We start from the raw sequence: 22,358 nt of genomic DNA on the forward strand, positions 1-22,358 counted from the left end.
ATTCTTCTCTGACAAAGATGAATTTAAAAATTTCCTCCCCAGGTTTCCCAGTTCTGGACCCTGGATTCAGTCCACTTTCCCTCCCACATGATCTCTTTTTGAAATATTTCAGGTCCTACCATGTGTCCAATAAATTTTGTCTTCATTTTTTGGCAGTTGTTCCTCCTGTGGTATCATTTTGAGACTCTGCCATCCTCACCACTTGTAAGTTTGCCAATGTCCCTGTTAAAAGTGTGACACCCACAAGTGAACACAATATGCAGCACAAAATACAGGACTATTGCTTCCCCTGATCTCTACATCATACTTCTATTATTGCACCTCAATTATGCAATTTTTTTTTTGTACTCCCATCACATACTGTTGGCTCAATATTAAGCTTATAGTCTACTTGTCTATCACTTAAGTAGAAACTAGAAGGCGAATTTTTTCCATACTGAACATAATTGTTTTTTTGACTCTTCAGATTTTCATCTACCCATTAGTTTAATTATCAAAGCATCTTTCTCCAGCCTGCTAAGAAATGACCAATTGTCCACTCATTTATAGTCAAAGTAGCAACCACTTCTGGACTAGGCTGGACATCAAAATGAGAGGAGGCATTTATTGCAAAGCTGATTTAACAGTACAAATCACATTTTCCCCATTTTAACAGATGAGGAAATTGGGGTGAGGGGACTAAAATCACACACAAATTGGATTCAGAACTGAAACTTTTGTTGAATCCAGGCTTAGGTTGCAAATGTCCTGCTTCTTATTGACTATTGTGCCATAGCCTCTCAAAACCCCACAAGCTAAGAGGATTTATCTTCATGTCTATTGTGGGATACATGGGGATAACATTGCTCCCAAGTCTCTCTTCACATGACTCCATTCTATCCTGACCAGATACTAGTGAATATTTCCACTTCCCTTTCTTGATTTATCATGACTTACTAATTTTATTCATTAGATGGCTTGGGATGTCTTTCTCATTAAATTGAAAATGGTTTCTACATATACCTAAAACAAAGGGAAAGGCAAATCTTCTCAATATCTATGTGGGCTGTGAGGCGAGGCAAGGCAAAAACAAAAATACCTCAAAAGTTAGTGGAAACCATCAGCCGTCAACCACGAAGCAGCCTTCAGTACTGCTGAGCACTGAAGGGGAGAATTGCGTAGGGCAGAGAACCAGAGCTGCGTCTGAATCAAGTTCCCATCATCCACAAGTCCTCAAACCCACTCCCGTTCGTGGTCTTCTCAAGTCGTCGACACCTCTTGTGGGTGCTCCCTGCTTACTTGGTCCTTAGACAGGAACAGGGTTGCTTGAGCGCCAAAGGAATCAATACCTTCAGTTGATTGATGGGTGGCCACTTGGTGGAAAGCTTTGGTTTGTATCACTAACAGCTCAGTGAAAACCACCATTACCAGACTGCTTTAGACCAGGATAGTCCAAGACACTTTTTATATTTTTCATTGAACTGTTCAAAGACAGAGATTGTGCTTTAGCACACACTCCCATCCGTGAAAGGGGAGAACTGATACTGGCACGACTTACTTCCCCGTGTGGCACAGTAGCACCCCTGGAACAGGGAGGACTGACCTTGAGAGGCCAGGTAGCTGTGCCATCCTGGGCAAGTCTCTTCGCTGATTGCTTCCCCCCAACAACAACAAAAAGAATAATCAACGCGAGATCTTCGCAAATTCCAGAAAACTCAGACAACAGTAATTCAGGATAGCCACGTAAAGCTCTGGGCTGTTTCAGGCATAAGTTTTTTGCCCTTCTCCAGGGCAGGGCTCTAAGCCGTTTAAGTGATCTCAGTAAAGGGCAGTTGGGAAAAGGGAGGAAGTGAGCAATCCTGTCAAGCAGTGGGCAAGGGGGCAGGAAGGCAGCAGCAAATCCAGCCAACCAACACATTTTATTATTCTAGTTGATGCCTGCACAGGTGTTACAGTCCAGATCCAAACCCAGTCCAGGACACCCTCCTTCAGGTCTTCAGCATACCTGATGTCCAGGTGCCCAGGTCCCTCCTCCTCTCCCTCCCTCCCTCTTACAAGTATCCCCCCTCCCTCCCACCCCCAATCAGCTTAAAGCCAGGCTTTGTGCTCATCCAACCCCAGTGCTGGTGTATGTGCTGTGAGTTCCCTCATCCCCCCTCCCCACCCCCCCACCTCCAAACAGCAACCTCCCCAAGTTCAGCTAGCGCCCGGTATGGGGAGGGAGCTGGGGCAGAGCAGCCTAGCTGTAAGATGAAGACAACAGGGAAACAGAGCACAGAGGGGAGCAGGAGAAGAGGAAATCGGTAAAGTGCCTTAACTAAACAACTTGGTGGGACACTAGGGCAAAGCAGCACAGGTCCCTGAGGCTGGAAGGGAAAAGTTTAGGAGCCCATTGGGGTGAGAGGGAGAGTAGAGTGGGGAGGAGGGAGGCAAGCGATAGGCTGCAGGCAGGGCTGGCTTCCCTAGGCCTGCACATATCCACTAACCCCAATTTAAAGTTATTTACAAACTTAGAACCAACGTCAGGCCCAGGTGCAGGCGGGATGGTGGAATGGTCCCGGCTTCGCTGCTCCACTCCCTGCCTAATGCAGCGGGCCGGGAGGAAGAACAGTGGTACCCTCAGCTAACCAGCCAGACCTGCGCCTGCCTCCCCACTCTGCCTCTCCTCCCACCCCTCAGCTGGCTCAGGGTGCCGCCGTAGCCCCAGCCTTTTGGTCTGGCAGTGCAGGAAGAGGAGCCTCAGGAATGGGGGGTGGAGCATCAGGGGGTTCTGGGGATGTGCCTGGCCCCAATCCCAGCTCCACTTCCAGCTGCTCCAGCTCCCTTTGATCCAGTAACTCAAAGTCCTCAGAGGTCAGTGTCTCCTCCTCCTCCTCAGGGGCCAGGGCAGGCAGGGGACAGTCCTGGGGAGTAGGCAGGAGGACAGGGGGGGAGGGAACTTTGCTGCTTTCAGCATGGCAAAGTGGGGTTGACAGGGTACTGGGCACAGTGTCGAGGGAATCACTCACTAGCTCAGGGCTAAGTGACTCCATTGGTTCCCCAAGGGGAGCCCTGATCCCAGCCCTGGGGGACCCTGCCCCATTGAAGTGCGTGTTCACAAAGTGCAGTGGGGAAGTGAGTTGAAGCAAGGTCCCCTTGGCGGCCACCTCCTCTTCCTCCTCAGAGTCCAGTGCCTGTTTTGAAAGGGCATGTTCATGGTCCAGCGGCTCCTCAGAAGGGGCCAATTCTGTTTCTTCCCCCTCTCCGAGATCCCTGCTCAATGCCTCCTCTGGCTCACTTGGCAAGCTTTGCTGGTCCAGATCTGCAGGGATGGAAGTGGGGTCAGTCCTGTGTTTCTGATGACCAGACTCACTAGACAGTAAGAGCCCTGGGGCCAGATTTCCCATGTGCACAGGGAGACCTCGGCAGGGGCGAGAGACCCCTCTGGGGAACCTAGAGAGGGCTTGGGTAGGGAATCAAGGGTGGAGCCCGAGCACTCTGCATTGGAGGCCTAGCAGGGATAGGAACAGAGCAGAGAGGGAGACTTCCCCATACCCTCCGAGACATCTGTCAGCTGGGGAGTCGTGGCCCGGGAGACAGAGAAGCCGCCGCTCTCCAAAATAGAGGCCTCCTCATCTGACAGTTCTGAGTCTGTAATGGCCAAGGCAAGGGCTGTTTTCTTCATATCTACCTGTACCAAAGGAATGGACAACAGCAACTGACCCTTGTGCAGGGCCTGAAGCTTTAAAAAAGTCTTACACACGTTGGGTCATTTAAACACAGGCAAGCAGGGAGGAATCCCCTCTGTCTACGCCTTCCATCCCCGATATGCCAACATTTACCAAATGTGGTTCCCCCGACAGTATGCCTCCCTCCGGGAGCCCCTCACCCCTCTACCCAGGACTCACCACCGGGGAGAAGCCCGCCAGCTCGGCCTCGCTTTCGCTCTCCGTCTCTGCCATGGGTTCATCGCCTCCGGGGGGCATGCTCCTCACCTGCCGCTCTGGGGGAGAAGGCAAAGCGGGCTCAAGGCTGACCGCGGGGACCGGTGTCGGGGGTGCCCCTGGCCCAACCCCCGGCCCTCCCCAAGCCCAGGGGCCGCCCTTACTCCTCTTGTCGTGTTTGTGGTGGAGGGCCTCGGCCTCGGCCTTCATGCTGTAATCCAACTGCATGAGCAGGGGCTCCAGCCGCGTGTACATCCTCTGGATCAGCTCGTGATAAACCACCAGGGGCCACAAGAGGATACTCAGCACTGTGAGTCAGAAAGCCTCCTCAGTTCCCCGGACCCCCTCCTTCCCCCCCGGCCTACTCCTCCACTGAGACCTACACAAATATATGGTCTGGGGGAAAGGGAGGAGCATGGGAAGTGTCTGTGTGGCCCTCACTACGGGCCAGGCACAACCACCCTCAGAAACAGGGACTACTTTACACGGAGGAAATTAAAGCAGATGGAGTTGCAATGACTTGCCCAGGGTCACACGGCTAAGGGAGCATCTGAGGCCGGACTGGGCTCAGTCCTCCCGACTCCAGGGCCACGGTTCTACTGAGGGTCAGCTAGCTGCCGAGGAGGCAACGCCTTTCCTGGCCAGGACCGGATGAGGAAGACCAAAACCTGGGGGCTCAGGGAAAGGTCGGTGTCTACACTCTACTCACAGACAATGTAGGAAATCATAATCCCTGGAACATAGTGTCCCAGCATGGCCAGCACTGCACAACCAGAGCAGACGCGAGCGCAGAACTGCAGAGAAGAGCATGGGTCTGAGAATGGCGCTCGGCTGGCTAGGAGGGGCATCCCCTCCGCGTCACTCTATACCTTGTACGTCACTGAAACCAACACACCCGAATTATGAACCCGAGGCCCTTTGTCCCTGGCATCTCTAAGATAGGGTCGCCTTTACAGCTACAACGATTTAACCTGAAGGGCGAGCAGCCCCAGGACGCTGGGGACCGACCTCTAGGGCCCCCCAGGAGGCCCCACAAAGGTCTGGTCATAAGGACAGTCAGAGCTTTGCCCCCCGCCAGCAGGCAGATCCCCTCCTCCCTCCTGGGGCAGAGCAGGGCGTGGGGCTGGGGCCGGGACATTTACCTGGGCTGGGTTCTGTCTCTTGTACTGCAGCAGCTCCTGAAGATGAATCTGGAAGGTGAGCCAGCTCTCAGCCAGGTATCGGCACAGCTCAGGCACACTCAGCAGGTGAGGCCGGGCGCCGGGCCCTGCACCCTCACTGGGGAGACAAGACGCCGCGTCTGGAAGTCTTAGGCATTAGCTGCCTGGGCCTTCCAGACCCACCTGCTCAACCTAAGCTCTCCCAAACCTCCGCCCCCCCACGCTACAAAAATTGTATTTAAAGTTTCTATTATAATCCGTTGTTGGCATCTTACATGCTTTGTAGGTTTCACCAGATTGCCACGAAGCAGAAAACCCCCGAACGTCCCTATTCTGAGGGTGCCAGCCCAATACGGGGGCTAACCCCGCCATTCCCAACTCAGATGCCCCATGTCCCGGCCCAAAGCCCACAGCAGCCAATGCCCTGTCTCAAGGAGTCGCAACCATTTCCACTTGAGCCTGTGATCCAGCAAACTTTGTGGCTAAATAGAGAGACAGTGCTTCTAGTGGGGCATGGGCCCAGAAGGGAGGAGGGAACCTGCACCTACCTGTCAGAGTGCGTCTCTTCTGGGGTTGAAGCTGGAAAAGAGAAGCAGGTAGAAGGGGGGATGAGTCCCTCACTCCCCCCCATCAGGATGTGGGGTGATGGGCTACCTCCCACTCCCCTCCTGCTCACCTGAAAAGTCAGCCAAGAAGTGGGGCTGCCAGAGGTCCAGCAGCAAGTAGCCCAGCAGAGAGATGCTGAGGAGGAAGAAGGGCCGGAGGGAGGAGGAGGACAGCACCCTTGGAGAACAGACAGCAGCTAGGCTCAGCTTGGGTGGCCCCTCCCCTTCTGTTACCCCCTCCCCAGCTATATTCTCAACTGGTCTGAGGGGTGGCCTGGTCTGACTGGGGGGGAGGGGAGGAGGGGGGTCGGGTCTCCTCTGTCCCTCCCTTTTTACTGCCCCCAGTCTCCAAGTAGCACAAGACCGTTGGGGAGGGGGATAAAGGGAAAGAGACCTGGCCCCGCCCCCCCACCGCGGGGGTCTCTTTTGCCCTCCTCTTCTACCCCCCCGTTTCCAGGTAGCACCACATCGGACCGGGGGTGGCCCGGCCCCGCCCCCCGCTGCGCCTCGGGCCCCGCCCCCGGCCCCGCCCCTCCCCGGCCCCCAGCTCCGGCGGTGGCGGCGGCCGTGGCCGTTACCAGAAGAGGCCGTTGATCGCGGCGGCTGAGACGAGGCTGTGCAGCGGCCTCTCCCACACCAGGAGTCGCTGCGCCGCCGCCAGCACCGCCTCCCAGCCCCGGAGCCGCAGCCACAGCGCCGTGGTCAGCCGTCCCACCGCCTCGGCCGCTGCCTTCTCCTCCGCCTCGGCTGTCGCCTCGCCCATAGCCAGGCTGAGACCCAGTCCCACGCCCAGCCCCAGGCCCGAGCCCGAGCCCGGGCCCAGGGCCCCGCCGCCGCCGCCGCCGCCGCTCGCCATGGCCCAGCAGCAGCTGCCGCCCGGAGCGAGCCCGAGCTGCGCGGCCGCCGCCGGGGGCGCGTCAGGCGGAAGGGGGCGCACGCTGCAGAGACCGCCCTGGAGGCCAAGGACACCACGTGACTAAGGCGGCCGCGGAGCGCGAGCTCCGCACGTGACCGGGGACTAACCGCCCCGGGGGCGGGGCGTAACACAAAGCGCGTGCGCGACCGGCGACTCGCCTCCCGGATGTAAATCCCAGAGTACGGAGGAATCTCAATCATCAGGATCCCTGGAGTCTGCGATTGGGTCCCCCCCTTTAGGCGAGCCTCTGGGAGTCCCCTACCACAGTGGATATTCCTGGTCTTGATTTTCTGGGAGGGGTAATAGGGCTGGGGAGAGGGACGCTTCAACACGGCCAGTACTGCGGGCTACCTCCCAGGTGACCCAGACTAGGGCGTCAGGGGTTGGCAGCCACGGAGCCTTAGGGTCCAGCAGCTATGGGTTGCCCTCATGACCTTGAGTTCCCTGGAGCCCGGGCGCCTGAGGGCGGTTGAAGTGTGCCGGGAAAGGACTGGATCCTTGCGGGGCTGGCACCGGGCACCACGCACTGCCAGCTCCGCCCCGTCAGTTGCGTAGCAAGGACCATCCCCTTGCCCCTCCTCCGGGTGAGAAAAACAAACAAGGGCCAGTGACCCAGTTAGGGATCTTGGGCGGGCGGATGTGGGCTACGCCCTGCTGCTTGCACTCGCCTTGTCATACCATCGAGAAATTCACGCTAACCCAAACATCTTGTGATGATGGTGCGGAGACTCAAGAGTTTTATTAACGCCACCTCAATCTTCTTAAGCACCTCCACGCCGGTTTGGTTGTTTTTGCTCCCGCGCAAGCTTTGCAGTGGTTAATCTTTATCAATAAGCGAGCAAAGTGCGTACGACTAATTAACCAAGCTTTTATTAAGTGCACACTAAGCGTCAAGCAACGAGCTAAGCGCTGGAGATAAAAAGAAATACAAAGTCCCTTCCCTCAAAGGACTTGATTATAATCTAATGGAGAAAGCGTGTATCTAAGTCATATCGCCAGTTACAGAGCAGGTGGAAGGCAACCTGCCCGGGGGAAGGGAAGGGACTTGTGTGCGCTGAGTGGGCGGCCACCAGCCAAAGATTCTAAGAGGCCGAGGTGAGGGGAGAGCATGCCCCGTTTCCCTCCTGGGATACAGCGCGCACAACTTGTTAGGTACTCGTAGCTCTTCTACGTTGGGGTATTGGGTACCCAGAGGGGGCGGATTTTCATAGCTCCGCCTCCCTCCGCCTTCTTCCCCCTCCTCAAAGCTAATGCCGGGGGAGGCGGGGGGCGTCTCGCTCTCGGCTCCGCCCCTCCTCTTGCAAGGAAGGCTGGGGATTGGGGGAAGACTGGGACGAGGCCCCGCCTACTCCGGCGGAACCGGAAGTACGGATCGCGGAAGCTGCGCTAGAGCCGGCACCGCCCTGCTGTCGCTGTCGGATCGGTTGCTGAAGAGGGCTCCTGGGGCCACCTTTTTCCTACTTTTCCCCCCAGGCGGCAGCGGCAGCGGCGGCGGCGGCGGCAGCAGCGGCGGCGGCGGCGGCGGCGGCGTCATGGACCTGTCCGGGCTTCTGCTGGACGAGGAGGGTGCATTCTCGCTCGCGGGCTTCCAGGAATTCACGGTGGGTCCGGCGGAGGTCTCAGGCCTTCGAGGACCCGAAGGGGTCAGGGACTCCCGTGCGGCGGCTCCCGTAGCAGGAGCCTCTCTTCGGTCCGGCCGGTATACGTGAGGCCGAGACATCGTAGGCCCACGGTAGAGAGGGGCAGGCAATATGAGGTGAACCTCGGAACCGCCTTCAGGGTATACGGGGCAGCCTGGTGCTGTGGAATGGGGAAATTGGAGGGAGGGTGTGGATTCAAATCTTACCCGTGAGGGACCTTGGGCAGCCCCCTTCTCCCCAGTGTGTCTCTCTGAAGTAAACTGAGAGGTCCGAATCGTGATTGGATTTAGAGTGTAGTTCCAGGTCAGTGAATCTTCCTACCACTACACCGGCGTCCAGAGGACTATCTCCTGAGGGGGAGGCGGTGTGGCAAAGGAGGGTAAGCTGGCCTTGAATCCTGCTGAGGACTCCGAGCTTGCTAGTTGTGTGGACCTGAATAAGGCCCATCTCAAAGCCTCCTAATGTGGACACCTAGCTCGTCTGGCTAGAGATGAAGGAATGGAGGGTCTTACAATTGCCTTTTCCCCTGTTTTTCCTCTTTCAGTTTCTCCCTGGACATCAGAAACTGAGTGAACGAGTCAGGAAGCGACTCTACTATGGCTGGGACCCAGATTGTGGCCTAGAAGAACTATCCAGTCCCGTGGCAGGTCAGCCTATGTGTGTGGGATACATTATTGAGAGACACCATAAACTTCAGCAGAAATTAAGCTGTCAGAAGTTGGAGTTGAGCAAAATAATATTTTCGTCTGCTGTTCCCTGCCTCAGATTAGGAATTCATTTTCACCGTTTTGATAGTCTAGTAGGAATTTGTTTTCTTCACTGTCACCTGTTTCCTTCTGAAAACGTAATCTAGATGGATATCCTGATGGCTAGTACTTAGAAGTTAAAGTCAAGTAGATAAACATCATTGTCACTTTATGAAGTATGAAAAGGTTTAATTTTTCAGGATTTGGTTGACTATCTCTTCTCAGTATCAATTGGTTGTGAAAACTACCCTCCAACTTAAAGCTAAAATTTACCTAGGAAAGCTACGGTATGGAATGTGAGGGGAAATAGTTCTTTTGATTTGGTTTGTAGTTTTTGCAGTTCTTTTTTTTAGACCATTGACAAATCTATCAATATATCCCTCTAAATTTTGCTATATGAGAATGAAGGTGAAAAGGAAGTTGATAGAAGAGTACTTCTTTATTTTGATCTTTATTTTCTCTAGACATTGCTGTGGAGTTGCTCCAGAAGGCAGCCCCCAGCCCTATTCGACGGCTTCAGAAGAAATATGTGTCTCATGTGTCCCGGTGAGTCCAGAATTAAGGGCAGTGTGTTTGGTGGGGTGGGAATTGATAGGGATAAAACAAGCTCATAAGGAGGGTTGTGGATATATCTTGAATGAAGAATGGAAGATTAGAATAAAGTGAACAGAAGGAGAAGGGATATGGAACTAATCCTAGGGACTAATGCTTATTCCTTTCCTAATCCTCAGGGAGGCATGTATCTCTCCATGTGCCATGATGTTAGCCTTAGTTTATATTGAACGGCTCCGGCACAGAAACCCTGACTATTTACAACATGTGTCATCTTCTGACCTCTTCCTCATCTCTATGGTGAGCCCCCAGACTCTTCAATACCATTTCTTTCTTGGGTTTTTCTACAAGGTCTCCATCTCTCTTGGCCTATTCTATGGATAAGGATGTCAGATAGGGTACTTTTAGTAATTCTATCATGCTTTTCCAGATGGTGGCTAGCAAGTACCTTTATGATGAAGGTGAAGAGGAGGAGGTCTTCAATGATGAATGGGGAGCTGCAGGGGGTGTGGCTGTGCCAACCCTCAATGCCCTTGAGAGAGGCTTCCTGAGTGCTATGGTGAGAATCTGCTTATTTCCTTGACTTACTTCTCCTTGTGTTATTATGACACAAGTACCTTAGTACTACTTTTAAATTTCATGTAATCAGAATTAGTCATTTTGCATTTTGTAGTACAATTATATCACTACAGCACACTGAGCATGTGCCAACTATAGAACCATTACATCACACTAAGTACTAAGTATATGTGAACTAGAGAACCATTATCTCATCAATCACACTGTGTAAACACCCTGCTGTAAGTAATTTTGCTTCAAGTATACTTTTCTCAGCGTTTCCCAATACCTGCGGTTCTCTACAGTTTTCAAATAGTAAATTGCTGTAGTCATTTGCTATAATATATTATGTACTTAATCTGTTCTACTGATCTGCCATTGTATTGCTTAGCCAGTACCAGGTTGTTTTGATGATTACCACTTTATAACTTTAGGATGAGTGGGCCAGGGGCCCCACCTTATCCCAACCTCCAATGAGATTTAGGAGAGTGAGGCCATTTGCCATCACTTTTTTTTCCCCCATTGATTCCTTTGGTATTCTTGACCTTTTTGTCCTTCCAGATGAAATTTATTAATTATTTTTCTAGCTCTCTAAAGTGATTGTTGGATAGTTTTGTTGCTGTAGCAGTGGAAAAATAATTTAATATAATAAATAAATTTAGGTATAATTGTCCTTTTTGTTACATTGGCTCAGCCCACCTATGATTTTTCCAGTTGTTTAGATCTGACTTTATCTGTGTGAAAAGTATTTTGTAATGATGTTCGTATAGTTCCTGTATTTGTACTGGCAGGTATGTCATCCAAATGTTTTGAATTGTCTATAGTTATTTTAAATGGAATTTCTCTTACTACTAGACTTTGTTGGTAATATAAATAATGATTTATATGGGTTTATTTTATATCCTGAAACTTTGCTAAAGCTGTTAATTATCTCTAGTTTTTTAATTGATTCTCTAGAAGTCTCTTCCCTTTTTCTTTTTGTTTAACTTCTCATGTACTTCATATAAGGATTAGCTCTATCATCATTCCTCTCATATAATACCCAAAGCCTTTGGTGAATAGGAGTATTAGTTTTAAGAAAATATCCTGTCCCATCCCCTATTCTCTCTGTCTTGATTCATAAATACTTTCTTTTTCTTTTTCTTTTTCTTTTAACTCTAGGACTGGAGCCTTTACACTGATCCTCGGGAGATCTTTGAGGTGCTGAGTTGGCTGGAGGGCTGGTAGGTCCTGAAACACTAGAGGGGAAAGACTGATAGGGAGAGGGAGGAGAGGAAAGTATGTTAGAGTAAAAGCCACTGAGGGGTATCTGGAGTGTGAAAAGATGAACTCAAAAAAACACATGGCAACATCTTTTTCCTTGTATCAGGTATAGCAGAAAGAAGGATTTTCATGGCAGATTTATTTGACTTAGTTTTTAAAATTATAGTTTTGATAGATCCCATGGACACTTGTATAGAACGTCGCCTTTGGCACAGTGGGAAAAGTTGGTTGGGGCAAAAAACTTTCATCTTGCTTGAACCTTTGAAAACATTTCATCTTCTATCAGTGTTGCTGAGCAGCAGGGACGACGACGTGGCTGGTATACCTACACAGACTTATGTGTGCTGTTGGAGCAACGAACCTGGCAATTGGCTTTGGGCTCACTGTGCCAACGTTTAGCCAAGGTGAATGTGATCCTAGGAGTGGAAGTTGGGTTGATGGGTAGTGTAGGAAAGGAGGTGTGATGAGAGAAGGTGACTTGGGGGGGATAGGTAAAATAAGAGCCAGAAGAACTGTAGAAATAGGACTTTTGAGAACTAGACAGAGATTGGATTATATATATATATATATATATATATATATATATATATAAAATCTTAAGAGAGGATAGAACTCTCCATTTTTTGAAGAAACAGGAGTAGGTTTTGATGAAAGAACAGACTCTTGATGTGTAAGGAAGTGTTTTTGGGCTCTGACATTTGTTTTTCTCTCCCTGACAGCTGGCTTGCCTGTTAGCCTTGGCTTATGTGAGCAGTGTAGCTGTGGCTGTAGCCTCAGTGACTGTGCTGCACCAGACCTTGGGACTACATGGCATTCCTCATGGCATTCCTCCTCCAAAGCTCCCTGACGGTGGCTGTCTCACCCCCAAGTGCCCACTGGGGCCGTGTTCTCTGCCTGCAGCTTCTGTTCCACAGTTCCTACCCCTTTCTGCTAATACCTCCCAGAATCCAATGGGGGAAGTAGGACTGCATTCACTGTGGGGAAGTCTTCTGGCTACACTGACTACTTCCTTACCTCCACCACCTGTGCCAGGCACCCCGAATTCTCAGCATTGCCCTCTTTGTCGGCAGCTCCAGTTAGACTCCCCAGCCCACTCAGCCTGTCAATGTACCAACTCTACAAGCACAATGAGACCTCTCAGTCCCTGGTATCCTCCGCCTGGCCAGACTCCACCCTGGCCCTGGAGCCCCGTGACGCCTGTCCTCCCCCAGCCACAGCAGTGTTCCTTGTTTGGTGCTATGGAACTGGCCCGTCTCAAATCCTTTATCTTTCCTGGATAGATGGAGAGTCTGGAAGTGTGTTGAGGGGAGTTAGGTTGCCTTGGGGGGCTTACAGGACAAAGGTTTATCTGTTAGGAAAGAGGGATTTAAAAACATGGGATTTAGTTTCTCTCTTCTTTTCTGGGTTCTTTGTTCTCTTTCCTCTCAGGGGAAAGGTAAATGGGATGGTGGCAGTGGGGTGGAATATGTTGTCTGTCTTTGTGGCCTTTGCCCTCTCCAGCTGGACTCCGCAGATTTGGCTTGTGATATCACTTGGGGGAAGGCTTGGTCCAGGTGACCTGTGTAATGTCACATGTAGTAGGCCGTGGGAGGGCTCTGCCACCTCTGAAGCTTTCTAGAGTTGATAATTTTTGCTTTTGTTTCTTAGGATGAGTGGGCAAGTAGGAGAGTAGTAGGAGGACAGGATGAATGGGCAAGTAGGAAAGTGGGGGACAAGTTGAAGCTGGTCTGTGTGAAGTCCCTAGCACTTGAGTGCCAGGGGATGATAGGACCAGGGACTCAGAGGGTGCTTTGGAATAACATCAGGAGAGGTGATGGAAAAAGCCCTTTTTGAGTCAAAACTCCAGGGCCTTTAGCCTTTTTCCTTTAGGGCTCCCTGCCCATCCAGTTTACTCTTTGTTGGTACCTTTCTCCTGTGTCTTTTTTCCTCAAGTCTCTAGCCCCCTGGTTTGTACTTCGTTTTTTTCCATACTTTTATAGAAGAATTTGAAGTTTCAATAAAGAGTTTAAGTTGCATGTCCTGGACTCTGTTTCCTGCGCCAGTCCCTGACCCCATTCAAGAGACTTCTCAGCTCTTTAATTTCTCAGAACTTTTCTCTGCATCTTCAAGCCTCCAATTATTTTCATAGATTTTGGTTTCAGTTTCAAGACTGCTCTACGATCCCTGTATCTTGGTGGTCTTCCAAACCCTATCTCTTGTACAGTGAGGTCCTGGAAAGTTGTGACTATGTCATTGTTGTTTTAAAGGTTTGTCACTCATTCTGGGTGAGCTTGACCCTTAGAAGTGGCTCAGGATTAGCCATGAGAAGTAGTTGAAGATTTGTTTTAACCTAGCAGGCCTCCAAGGGAGCATCGTTGATGGCCATTTTGGAAAGCTAGAATGAATGACATGTATGGTGTGCCATCCACACTTTCCTGCTCTTCAGGAGCAGGGGATTTGGGAAAAAGACAAAGACCAAGAACTTGGGGGAAGGGACTTGGACTCAGCAGAACAAGGTCCCCCAGTTAATAGGTGATGGAGTTGACCACAGAGCTGGGCAAAGGTGAATGTGATCTGCTGTGCTGCCGCACATTCCCTCATCCCCTCGTGTTGCTTTGCTGCCACTTGGCCCCTCCCTGAAGTAGGCAGCTCACCCTTTCCGCTGGTGGCCCCAGCCCTGGATTAGAGCAGAAGGGCCAGAGCGCTGGCAGCATGAACAAACAGATCCAGAAACCTCATCCACTCCCCTTGCTGGCTCCCCAGAGCCCCTCATCCCCGCCCTGGGATTCCCTCTGTGGGACCCCTTCCTGGGCCCTCAGCTGGCTCTTGGCTGCCCAGGTAGGAGGAAGCAGGAGATGCCTCCGGGGACATCTGGGAGGTAAATGTGGCTGGGAGCAGTATTTGAGAGTCTTTCCCCCTCACATCTCCTGCAGCACATTCTGGTTCTGGCCTCTCTGCTTTGTGTCTCCCACCTGCTCCTGCTTTGTAATCTTCCACCAGGAGGACTGTCCTATCCTCCTGGTCAGCTCCTGGCTTCCAGTTTCTTCTCTTGTGGTTTGTCTACAGCCATGCAGACCTGGATGGGCAGCAGGTGAGGTGAAAACATGGAGGGGAAACATCTGGTTTGGTGGGCCAGGGGCTTTTAGGAAGGGAGATTCCCCCCACCCTATCCCAACCCCCAGGAGCTTTTCAAGTTAGTGATCTAGCCTTTTCTGCCTGCTTTCACACAGGCTGCCTCTGGTCCAGGCCCCATCCTTTGAGTATCTCATTCCTGCTCTGGTATTGACCAGCCAGAAACCATACCAAGCTACTTGGGCACCTGCAAACAGTGAGCATTGGGCAAGGGCATGGGGAAGGGGTATCGGAAAACCTCTGCAAGGCTAGAAAATGGAAATATTACAGGAGGGGGCAAGAGTGAGAACACGGGTTGGGCGAGATACTATTAATTGGCACTTCTGGGCAACAAAAGTTGGTCTTCATCTACATAGCCTTCTAATTCTTATACTTGTTCTCCCCACCATTTTTTCCCAGGTTCTGATGCACCGAGTCCGTGTGTGGGAACGGGCTGCCCTTCCTTGGGAAGCTGGGATGAGTCTCTCAGGGAGGTAGGTATTCTTTCTTAGAGGGATAGGAAGGGTAAAGGTGGCTTAAGTGGGTCAGAAGGGACAGAGATTGGTTTTTGCTTATTCTTTTCACCAAGGTTTCTGGGACCTAACCAGTTTTGCCTTCCCAACATTCAGGAAATCCTCTTTCTTTCCCTCCCTATTCAGGTGTCAGGTGCCGTGCTGATATCTGGGCTGCTTCAGGGAATACTAGGGTTGTTGGGGGGACCTGGTCGATTGTTCCTTCATTTTGGGCCTCTGGTCCTTGCTCCCAGCCTGGCTGTGGTAGGGCTTTCTGCTCACAAGGAAGTTGCACTGTTCTGTTCTGCAAATTGGGGCCTTGCATTGCTGTACGTGAGTCTCAGCAGCCTGAGTTGCCTCACTTCAGTAAAGATTATTTTGCCCAACCTTTCCATAATTTTATCCCCCATGAATGATTCTATTCGTTGCCTCTTTTCCCCTATGCTTCTCATTCCACTTTTCAACATTGCTCATTCCCTATAAATCCCCTATGGTAATATCCCCTCCCTCACTTTCCCCACTCCCTTATGGTACCTAATTCTCATAGCAAGCAAACTCAAATCACTCCTTTTCCCACACATGCCTTGCGCTTACTGCAATGGTTTCCTGATGCCAGAGTCTATCTCCTTTAGGCCTATCCTCCTTATGGTCGTATGTTCTCAGCATCTGGGATCCTGCCTGCTGCCCTTGTGCCCACTTCGAACTCCTGTTCCTCCAACTCACACCTACGTCCCCGTCTTCCGCCTCTTTTCGGTACGTGGAGGCCATCCTGCCTGTCAGCGTCCCCTGTGTGTGTGTTTCTGCAGGGAGGGAGCTGGGGGCAGGGATTCTGTCCTGTCTCAGTCTCGTTTCACGTAGGTGCTGTTCCCTGTCATCTGCGTTTGGATGCTCTCTGCTTTATTGGGCCTTAGTTTCACTCCACAGGAGCTGTCTGCCCCTAACTTCAACCCTTGGCTGTGGTTGCCTCACCCAGGTATAACCACCCAGATCACTTTTGTCCCCTCAGTCTAGTCAGCGTTTCTTAAGTGCCAGGCACCGTGCCAATTGCTTGAGCTACAAAAAGTAAAAAAAGGGCACAAATCAATTTTACCTTCAAGGAGCTTATAATCTAATGGAGGAGACAACACAGAAAAAGTCAAAGGGGAGGTATGTGTCAGGGCATGATGAGGTCATGAATCTGGGATGGGAAATGATGTGAGGGGGGAAATGAGTTTTTGAGCTGGTTTCATGTTGAACGATGAATTATTGGTGGAGATGAAGTAGTCCCAGAAAATAGTAGTTCTCTGAAGCCAGTGTTCAGTGTTTTCCATTTTGAGCTTAGGACTTGTTTCCCCCCAAGCTTACAGCAGCAGTGTTTAAGATTTTGTGCTTGTGGGAGAAATAGTTTTGTTGTGAGTATAAAAGAGTTAATAAGAATCCTCACTTTGGAACAAGTAGATTGCCAAGACTCTAGGCAGGGAGCACATGGGAGCAGATTGGGCATTTCAGATTTGTGTTAACATCTGAGATGCCAAAGGACTCCTCACCCTCTTTGCAGGTGGATGGGGCTGGCCCAGGTTAACCCTCCGAGGCCTGGCTGCAGGCACCACCATGGCACTGGCGGCCTCTACCAGCTCCTTGTGCTGTTACGCGCTGTGTGGCCGGCTGCTGCAGCTGACACCTCCCCCTTCACACGCTTGCAGCCGAGGCCTGGGCTTTGAGGGCCTGGGCAGCCTGCTGGCTGGACTGCTGGGGAGTCCTTTGGGCATTTCCTCTAGCTTCCCCAACGTGGGAACCATCAGCCTCACCCAGGTATAGACCTTGCAGGTGGAAGCTGAAGGGGAGGTGTCCTGAGGAGGGGAGGGAGTTGTAGCTGTGCAACTGAGCCCCTATCCTCCTACTTAGGCTGGGTCTCACAGAGTGGCCAGGCTAGTCAGCCTCCTGTGTATAGGGTTGGGTCTCTCTCCACGCTTGGCACAGGCCCTCACCACCATCCCACTGCCAGTTCATGGTGAGTACAAATCCTTGCTGTAAGTTTTCTTGCCTACTTAGTCCCCTTTTAAAACTTTTTCTCTTCCTCATCAAAATTTCCAGTTGAGTTAGTGATACCAGGGGATGGGATCTGTCTTAGTTCTTCTCATCCTGAGGTTTTGTCATCCTTGGTACAAGAAGTCAAGAAAGCTTTCTCTGCAAATGGCACAGAGCTGGTCACTATACAGAACTTTGATGTTTACCTTTCCAACAAGCCTTGGCCAAGTGCAGTGTCCTTTCCCCCAGCTCTCTTGCTGTTGGGCCTCTCTTTTGCATTTACTAAAAAGCTTCCATCTTGCTTCATCCTCTCTTCTTTTGGCTACCTGTAATCTCATTGACTCTTCATCTTCCATCTCTTCAGGGTGCTCACTTCTGGGACCTACCCAGCTTTGCCTTCCCAACATTCAGGGTGCAGCCTTTATTTTCCTTTTATCCCCAACCCTCTTTCTTTCCATCCCCATTCAGGTGTTTTGCTCCCCAGTGTTTTGTTCTTAATTATTCCCTTATACACCCAAAGAAAGAACACTGGGAAATGAATATAAATTGCTTGCATTTTCATTTTTCTTCCTGGGTTATTTCTACCTTCTGAATTCAATTCTCCCTGTGTAACAAGAAAACTGTTCGGTTCTGCACACATATATTGTATCTAGGATATACTGTAACCTATTCAGCATGTAAAGGACTGCTTGCCATCTGGGGAGGGGGTGGAGAGAGGGAGGGGGAAAATCGGAACAGAAGTGAATGCAAGGGATAATGCTGTAAAAAATTACCCTGGCATGGGTTCTATCAATAAAAAGTTTAAAAAAAAAAAAAGATAAAAAGTAATGAAAATTTTGCAAGTTCCTTCAATTACTGGGTTTTTTAAAATTGAAAATTGTAGATAATTTAGCTGGATGTGATATTTTTGGTTTTCTGTAGATGTGTTTCCAATACCTGCAGTCTTTTATTGTAGCCATTGATAAGTCTTATACAATTCTAATTGTTGCTCCAGTGTATTGGAATTGTTTTATTCCCCTTGTTTCTTGCTCTTTGATTTGGGGGTTTTGAAATCTAGCAATTATATTCTTATGTGTTTTCCACAAAGGATTTTTTTGAGGTGGTAATCAGTGCATTTTTTTTTTTTTCTATTTCTACTTTCCCCTCATTTTTAATCATTCCAAGACAATTTTCTAGGATTATTTACTGCATTATATTGTGTCAAGATTCTCTTTTTGGTCACAACTTTCTGGTAGTCCAATTATTTTTATACTGTCCCTTCTTGGTCTAGTCTCCAGATCTTTTGTTTTTCTTATGAGATGTTTTACATTTTGTTCTATTATCCCATTCTTTATATTGTTTCACTGTTTCTTGACCCCTCATAGCTTCATTGGCTTCCTCTTGCCCAATTCTAATTTTTAAAAATTATTTTAAGCTTTGAGACGCTGTACCTCCTTTTCTAATTGGGTAACTTTTTTTTCATAATCTTCTTGTTTTTCTTGGATTTCATTTTTTTCTTTAGTTTTTCCTCAATGCCTGTCATTTGAGTTTTGAATTCTTTTTTGAGTTTTTCCATAAATTTTCTTTGGGCAGAGAGCCATTTCACATTATTTTTGGGGGCAGAAGCTTTTTTTGCTAAAGGATACTCTTCTGAAGATGAATTCCAGTCTTCCCTATTCCCATAATATATTTTTTGACGCTTCTTTTTTTTTTTTTTTTTTTTTTTTAACAAGACAGATTTTAATAGAAGGTATTAATGTAAGCACCTTCAATCACTGGGTGGGGGGATAGTGCCTTAAGGTTCCTTTTTTCTTAATTTGCTTCAATAACCATTTTAGGAAAAATATTTTGTAGCTGTAAGATAAGGATAATGATACATTTTCTTACAGCTTACAATTAAAAATAATTTAATCTTAATTTTAAATTATTATTTAAGTTGAAAAACTTTTACTTCTTTATTTTGCTAAACTGATACTTTATAGAAATATGCTGAAGAGCGTAAGCAAAAATTGGATCCATTACCTTCAAGAAATAGACATACAGAATCTATGAATAGACATCTTCAAGAAGAAGTGAAACAGAAATATGACAGGCTGCATCTTAAGCATCATTTAGGATAATTTAACTGCATTCGACTACAAGAATATGGACCAAAGGTTAAAGAACAAGTGAAGGGAGAGGCTGAAGAACAAGTAAAAAAAGTCAATCCATTATTAAAGATTCAAGAACTGAAAGCTAAATCCCTCAGAAGAAAAATTGTACATCAAGAGTTGAAGGAAGATCTAGAGAGAAACAGAAAACAATTTTCTCAAGAATACAGATTTACTACAGGTCCCTTTCTGAAGCCAATGAATGATGACTTTCTTGATCCTTCTGTGGTACTTCCTAGAAGAAAGTCAATATTTTTTACCGAAAATACAGAGTCTTCAGGAAATTCTACTGAAGATTGCTTTTCAGCGATACAGCAGGCGATGGAAGACTCTGTAGCTAAAAGTGATGATGCTGTTTCTGAGCTTCCATCTACATCTCGCTGGGATGTAATAGAATGTAATAGAAAGCCAAATATGAATTGGGGTCCAGTTTCCACGCAAACTAAGCAATACTTAGGAAATTTTAAAGGAAGAAATAATGTACGAGAACTCTACTCCCATCACTATCAGTTTGATAAAGCTCTGTATGTAAGATTCAAGAGCTGTGACTTGCAGAATCCAAGTTAATTTGCTTCATTATAGAAATTTAGCCGTTGTTTTTCCTTCTCATAGTGACCAAGCCCACTGTGACAGAGTTAATAATTAAATGCTAAGTCTCCCCCCCCCCAAAAAAAAATTGTTCCCTTAGCAGTGTCATTCATGTCATAGCTTTAATTATTACTCTGCGTGGTTGACTTCTATCTTTAGACTGGAGCTCTCTAGCCTCATGTTTACAACTACCTGCTGGATAATATCCTCTTGGGTATCTATCAGCCAATATTTGTTATAACTCTAGGATGTGCTGGGCACTCCAGATGAAAACATCTTAGTTTTCAAAGAACTTATGTCCTCTCAAAGGAGGTGACATGTGCACGTGTAAATATTTGCAGTATAAAATGAAAGGGAAGATGGTTATTTCTGTTGGGGAGGCATTAGAATACAGGAAAGGCTTCATGGAGGAGGGGGCCCTTGAGCTGGGTAATGGCTGTAGAAGAAAGAAGGAATTCTAAGACTGGGAGGTGAGGAGGGAATTCAAAGGCACGGAAACAGAATTTTGTGAGGAACAGCAAGAAAACTGCCACAGTTCAAACATACTTCAAATTGAGGTTATTTTCTCAAAACCTAGTCAATCCCTCTCATGCTGTTGCTATTTCTGTTAATAACACCATTCTCTGAGCCTCCTTTCATTCTCATTGAAATCACTCTGGTTCAAGTCCACATTACCTCATGGAGAGGTGTTTGCAAAAATTCAGTAACTGGTTTTTCTTGCTTTGTTTTGTTCCCTAGTCCTCCCTTTTCCATGTGGTCTTCCTAATGCATCATTCTGGTCACAGTATTATTTTTGGACTCTCAAATATCTCTTTATTCTAGCATTCAAGCATAGTGTTCTACCATCTGACCTCAGCTTCCCTCTCTAGCGTCATCTTGTGCGATTCTTCTGCTTCTTTTATGGTGTACATTGTAGAAATGGTCCTGCACTTTAGTGAGAATTTGTTTTCTATCTGTCCCCCTTAATGATATGATTCCTTGAACAAAGCATTTCATTGTTCAGAAATGTTTTGTTTAGATTCCTTGTCTTTAAAATAAGGCATCTCTTCACTGCTTACCTCTAGAGTTCTTGTGAGTGAAGTGCTTTGTAAACGCTAAATGCTCTGTAAGTGAGTTTGATGGTGATTATTTTGCTCAAGCAACTTTTCTCATGCCTTGAATGAACTCTTCTTTGTCTCCAGCTGTTGGAATTATTTTCTTCCTTAGGGCTTGGCCTCAGGTGATCAGTTTCTCCAAGAAGTCTTGACAAACCAGCTGAAAGGAAGTTTCCTTCAGTTTTCACATCACACTGTTAGATGATTTCTTTCCACTTTTTACATGGTTCACTTTATTATGATTATCTGTGCACATCTTTGTACCAGTGTTAGTGGTAATCTCTTTGAGGGTAACCCCAGCCACTGGCACAGTATTGAAACGAGTACCCTACCTAGGTGCTGTGCTGGGAGTGAACCAGGCAGTCATCTTGTCCACTGGCTTTTCCTACTTCTACTCTACGGACATTGACTCAGGGCGGAATGTCTTCATTGTTGGCTTTGTCATCTTCATGGCACTGCTGCTACCTCGATGGCTTCAGGAGGCGCCCATTCTCAACACAGGTGGTATACTTAGGAAGGAGAGCAGATCTCAAGTAGACATGGCTGGAGGATTCCAGTCTTTCATAGGAGAAGAACCGGGGGCATTTGGAGCCAGGAGAATCCAGCGGCCTAAAGGGTGCTTGATATTTTGAGGGGCTGGGAGCTCAAAAGCAGAAAGTATTGAGCTGATGGAATTGGTGAATGAAAGAAAAGGGAGGGGAGGAGGCTTGCTCCAGAAGGCTGGGCTTTTTAGTTCCAAGCGATCATCTGAAAAATGAGGAGGTTGGACCAGATAATGGCTCCTATTTATACAGCCCTCTGCCTTTTCCAAAGTACTTTTTTCACAGCCACCTTAAGAAGGTGGGCAATGCAGGCAGCATTCCCCCAGCTGACAGGAAAGGCCAGAGTGAGCTAAAGGGCCTTCGAGGCTCCGCATGGACCCAACTCTGGAGTCTGGGTTGGGGACGGAGGCCCTTCTCCCAGTTTGCATGACTCCCGAGGGCGGCTGGCCCTGAGGGATTCTCATGGCAGTTCTCCCCCGTGGCGCAGGCTGGGGTCCGGCGGACGTGCTGCTTGGGGCCTTCTTGGCCGAGCCTGTGCTCCTGGCCGGACTCTTGAGCTTCTTCCTGGAGAACACCATCCCAGGCGAGTGGCTGAGGGCACGGTGGGAGTGGGAGGTGGGGGCGTCCCGTAGGAAAGAATGACTCGCTCTGCTGACCCGTTTTTTCTCCAATGGCTTTTCAGGAACTCGATTAGAGCGGGGTCTGCCCTCTCGGAAAGAAGCTCAGGGCCCTCTGGAGCTCAGGAAAGCGGCCCTGGAGTACGAGCTGCCCGCGCCCTTGAAAAATATATGTGCCTGGCTCCCCTGGCCCCTGCGAGGCTTCTGCTCCTCCCCTGAGGAGCCCGAGGATGAGGAGCAAGGGCGTGCGGAGCCCCTAGAAACCGTCGACCTGCTGCCCAGCCCCGACCAGCGCTGACCCCTCCTCACTGGCTGGGGCGGGTTTCTGGGGTCCCGCCCCCGCCCTATAAATTTCATCTAAACCTTAAAAACAGGTGGAGCGTATTTTGTTCGGGCGTAGCAGCAAGGTTGAGAGCGGGGTCACGGGAGGGACCGCC

At 49.0% G+C, this 22,358-nt stretch overlaps 3 protein-coding genes across 3 annotated transcripts; 2 read left to right on the forward strand and 1 right to left on the reverse strand.

The window, feature by feature from the left end:
- Positions 1-1,879: 1,879 nt before the first annotated feature.
- Positions 1,880-6,538, reverse strand: RETREG2 (reticulophagy regulator family member 2). Its single transcript, XM_051983523.1, has 9 exons — positions 6,246-6,538; positions 5,739-5,845; positions 5,611-5,641; positions 5,045-5,180; positions 4,612-4,696; positions 4,067-4,210; positions 3,867-3,961; positions 3,514-3,649; positions 1,880-3,280 (listed from the first exon to the last, which is right to left on the reverse strand). The coding sequence occupies exons 1-9, from the start codon at positions 6,521-6,523 to the stop codon at positions 2,664-2,666; spliced, it is 1,629 nt and encodes a 542-aa protein (XP_051839483.1). The 5' UTR covers positions 6,524-6,538; the 3' UTR covers positions 1,880-2,663.
- Positions 6,539-7,974: 1,436 nt separating this feature from the next.
- Positions 7,975-13,357, forward strand: CNPPD1 (cyclin Pas1/PHO80 domain containing 1). The gene is made up of 8 exons (XM_051983524.1): positions 7,975-8,184; positions 8,768-8,870; positions 9,434-9,515; positions 9,701-9,821; positions 9,952-10,080; positions 11,241-11,302; positions 11,629-11,746; positions 12,062-13,357. The coding sequence occupies exons 1-8, from the start codon at positions 8,116-8,118 to the stop codon at positions 12,620-12,622; spliced, it is 1,245 nt and encodes a 414-aa protein (XP_051839484.1). The 5' UTR covers positions 7,975-8,115; the 3' UTR covers positions 12,623-13,357.
- A 400-nt stretch (positions 13,358-13,757) lies between these two features.
- Positions 13,758-22,292, forward strand: SLC23A3 (solute carrier family 23 member 3). Its single transcript, XM_051983521.1, has 12 exons — positions 13,758-14,159; positions 14,255-14,412; positions 14,552-14,649; positions 14,853-14,926; positions 15,092-15,273; positions 15,577-15,697; positions 15,803-15,917; positions 16,482-16,735; positions 16,829-16,934; positions 21,099-21,263; positions 21,792-21,887; positions 21,987-22,292. The coding sequence occupies exons 1-12, from the start codon at positions 14,034-14,036 to the stop codon at positions 22,217-22,219; spliced, it is 1,728 nt and encodes a 575-aa protein (XP_051839481.1). The 5' UTR covers positions 13,758-14,033; the 3' UTR covers positions 22,220-22,292.
- Positions 22,293-22,358: the final 66 nt, after the last annotated feature.

Source organism: Antechinus flavipes, chromosome 3, assembly GCF_016432865.1.
Source record: "Antechinus flavipes isolate AdamAnt ecotype Samford, QLD, Australia chromosome 3, AdamAnt_v2, whole genome shotgun sequence".
Taxonomy (NCBI): Eukaryota; Metazoa; Chordata; class Mammalia; order Dasyuromorphia; family Dasyuridae; genus Antechinus; species Antechinus flavipes.

Bases quoted from the DNA above. Each gene is read 5' to 3' on its own strand.
- SLC23A3 (XM_051983521.1), top strand. From the start codon at position 14,034: ATGAACAAACAGATCCAGAAACCTCATCCACTCCCCTTGCTGGCTCCC. The intron at 15,918-16,481 runs GTATAACCACCC...CCCTCTTTGCAG, and splicing joins GCTGTGGTTGCCTCACCCAG to GTGGATGGGGCTGGCCCAGG. The intron at 21,888-21,986 runs GCGAGTGGCTGA...ATGGCTTTTCAG, and splicing joins CCTGGAGAACACCATCCCAG to GAACTCGATTAGAGCGGGGT.
- CNPPD1 (XM_051983524.1), top strand. From the start codon at position 8,116: ATGGACCTGTCCGGGCTTCTGCTGGACGAGGAGGGTGCATTCTCGCTC. The intron at 8,871-9,433 runs GTCAGCCTATGT...TATTTTCTCTAG, and splicing joins ACTATCCAGTCCCGTGGCAG to ACATTGCTGTGGAGTTGCTC. The intron at 11,303-11,628 runs GTAGGTCCTGAA...ATCTTCTATCAG, and splicing joins CTGAGTTGGCTGGAGGGCTG to TGTTGCTGAGCAGCAGGGAC.
- RETREG2 (XM_051983523.1), bottom strand. From the start codon at position 6,523: ATGGCGAGCGGCGGCGGCGGCGGCGGCGGGGCCCTGGGCCCGGGCTCG. The intron at 5,642-5,738 runs GTGAGCAGGAGG...TCTCTTTTCCAG, and splicing joins CTTCTTGGCTGACTTTTCAG to CTTCAACCCCAGAAGAGACG. The intron at 3,962-4,066 runs GTAAGGGCGGCC...CTTCTCCCCCAG, and splicing joins CCACAAACACGACAAGAGGA to AGCGGCAGGTGAGGAGCATG.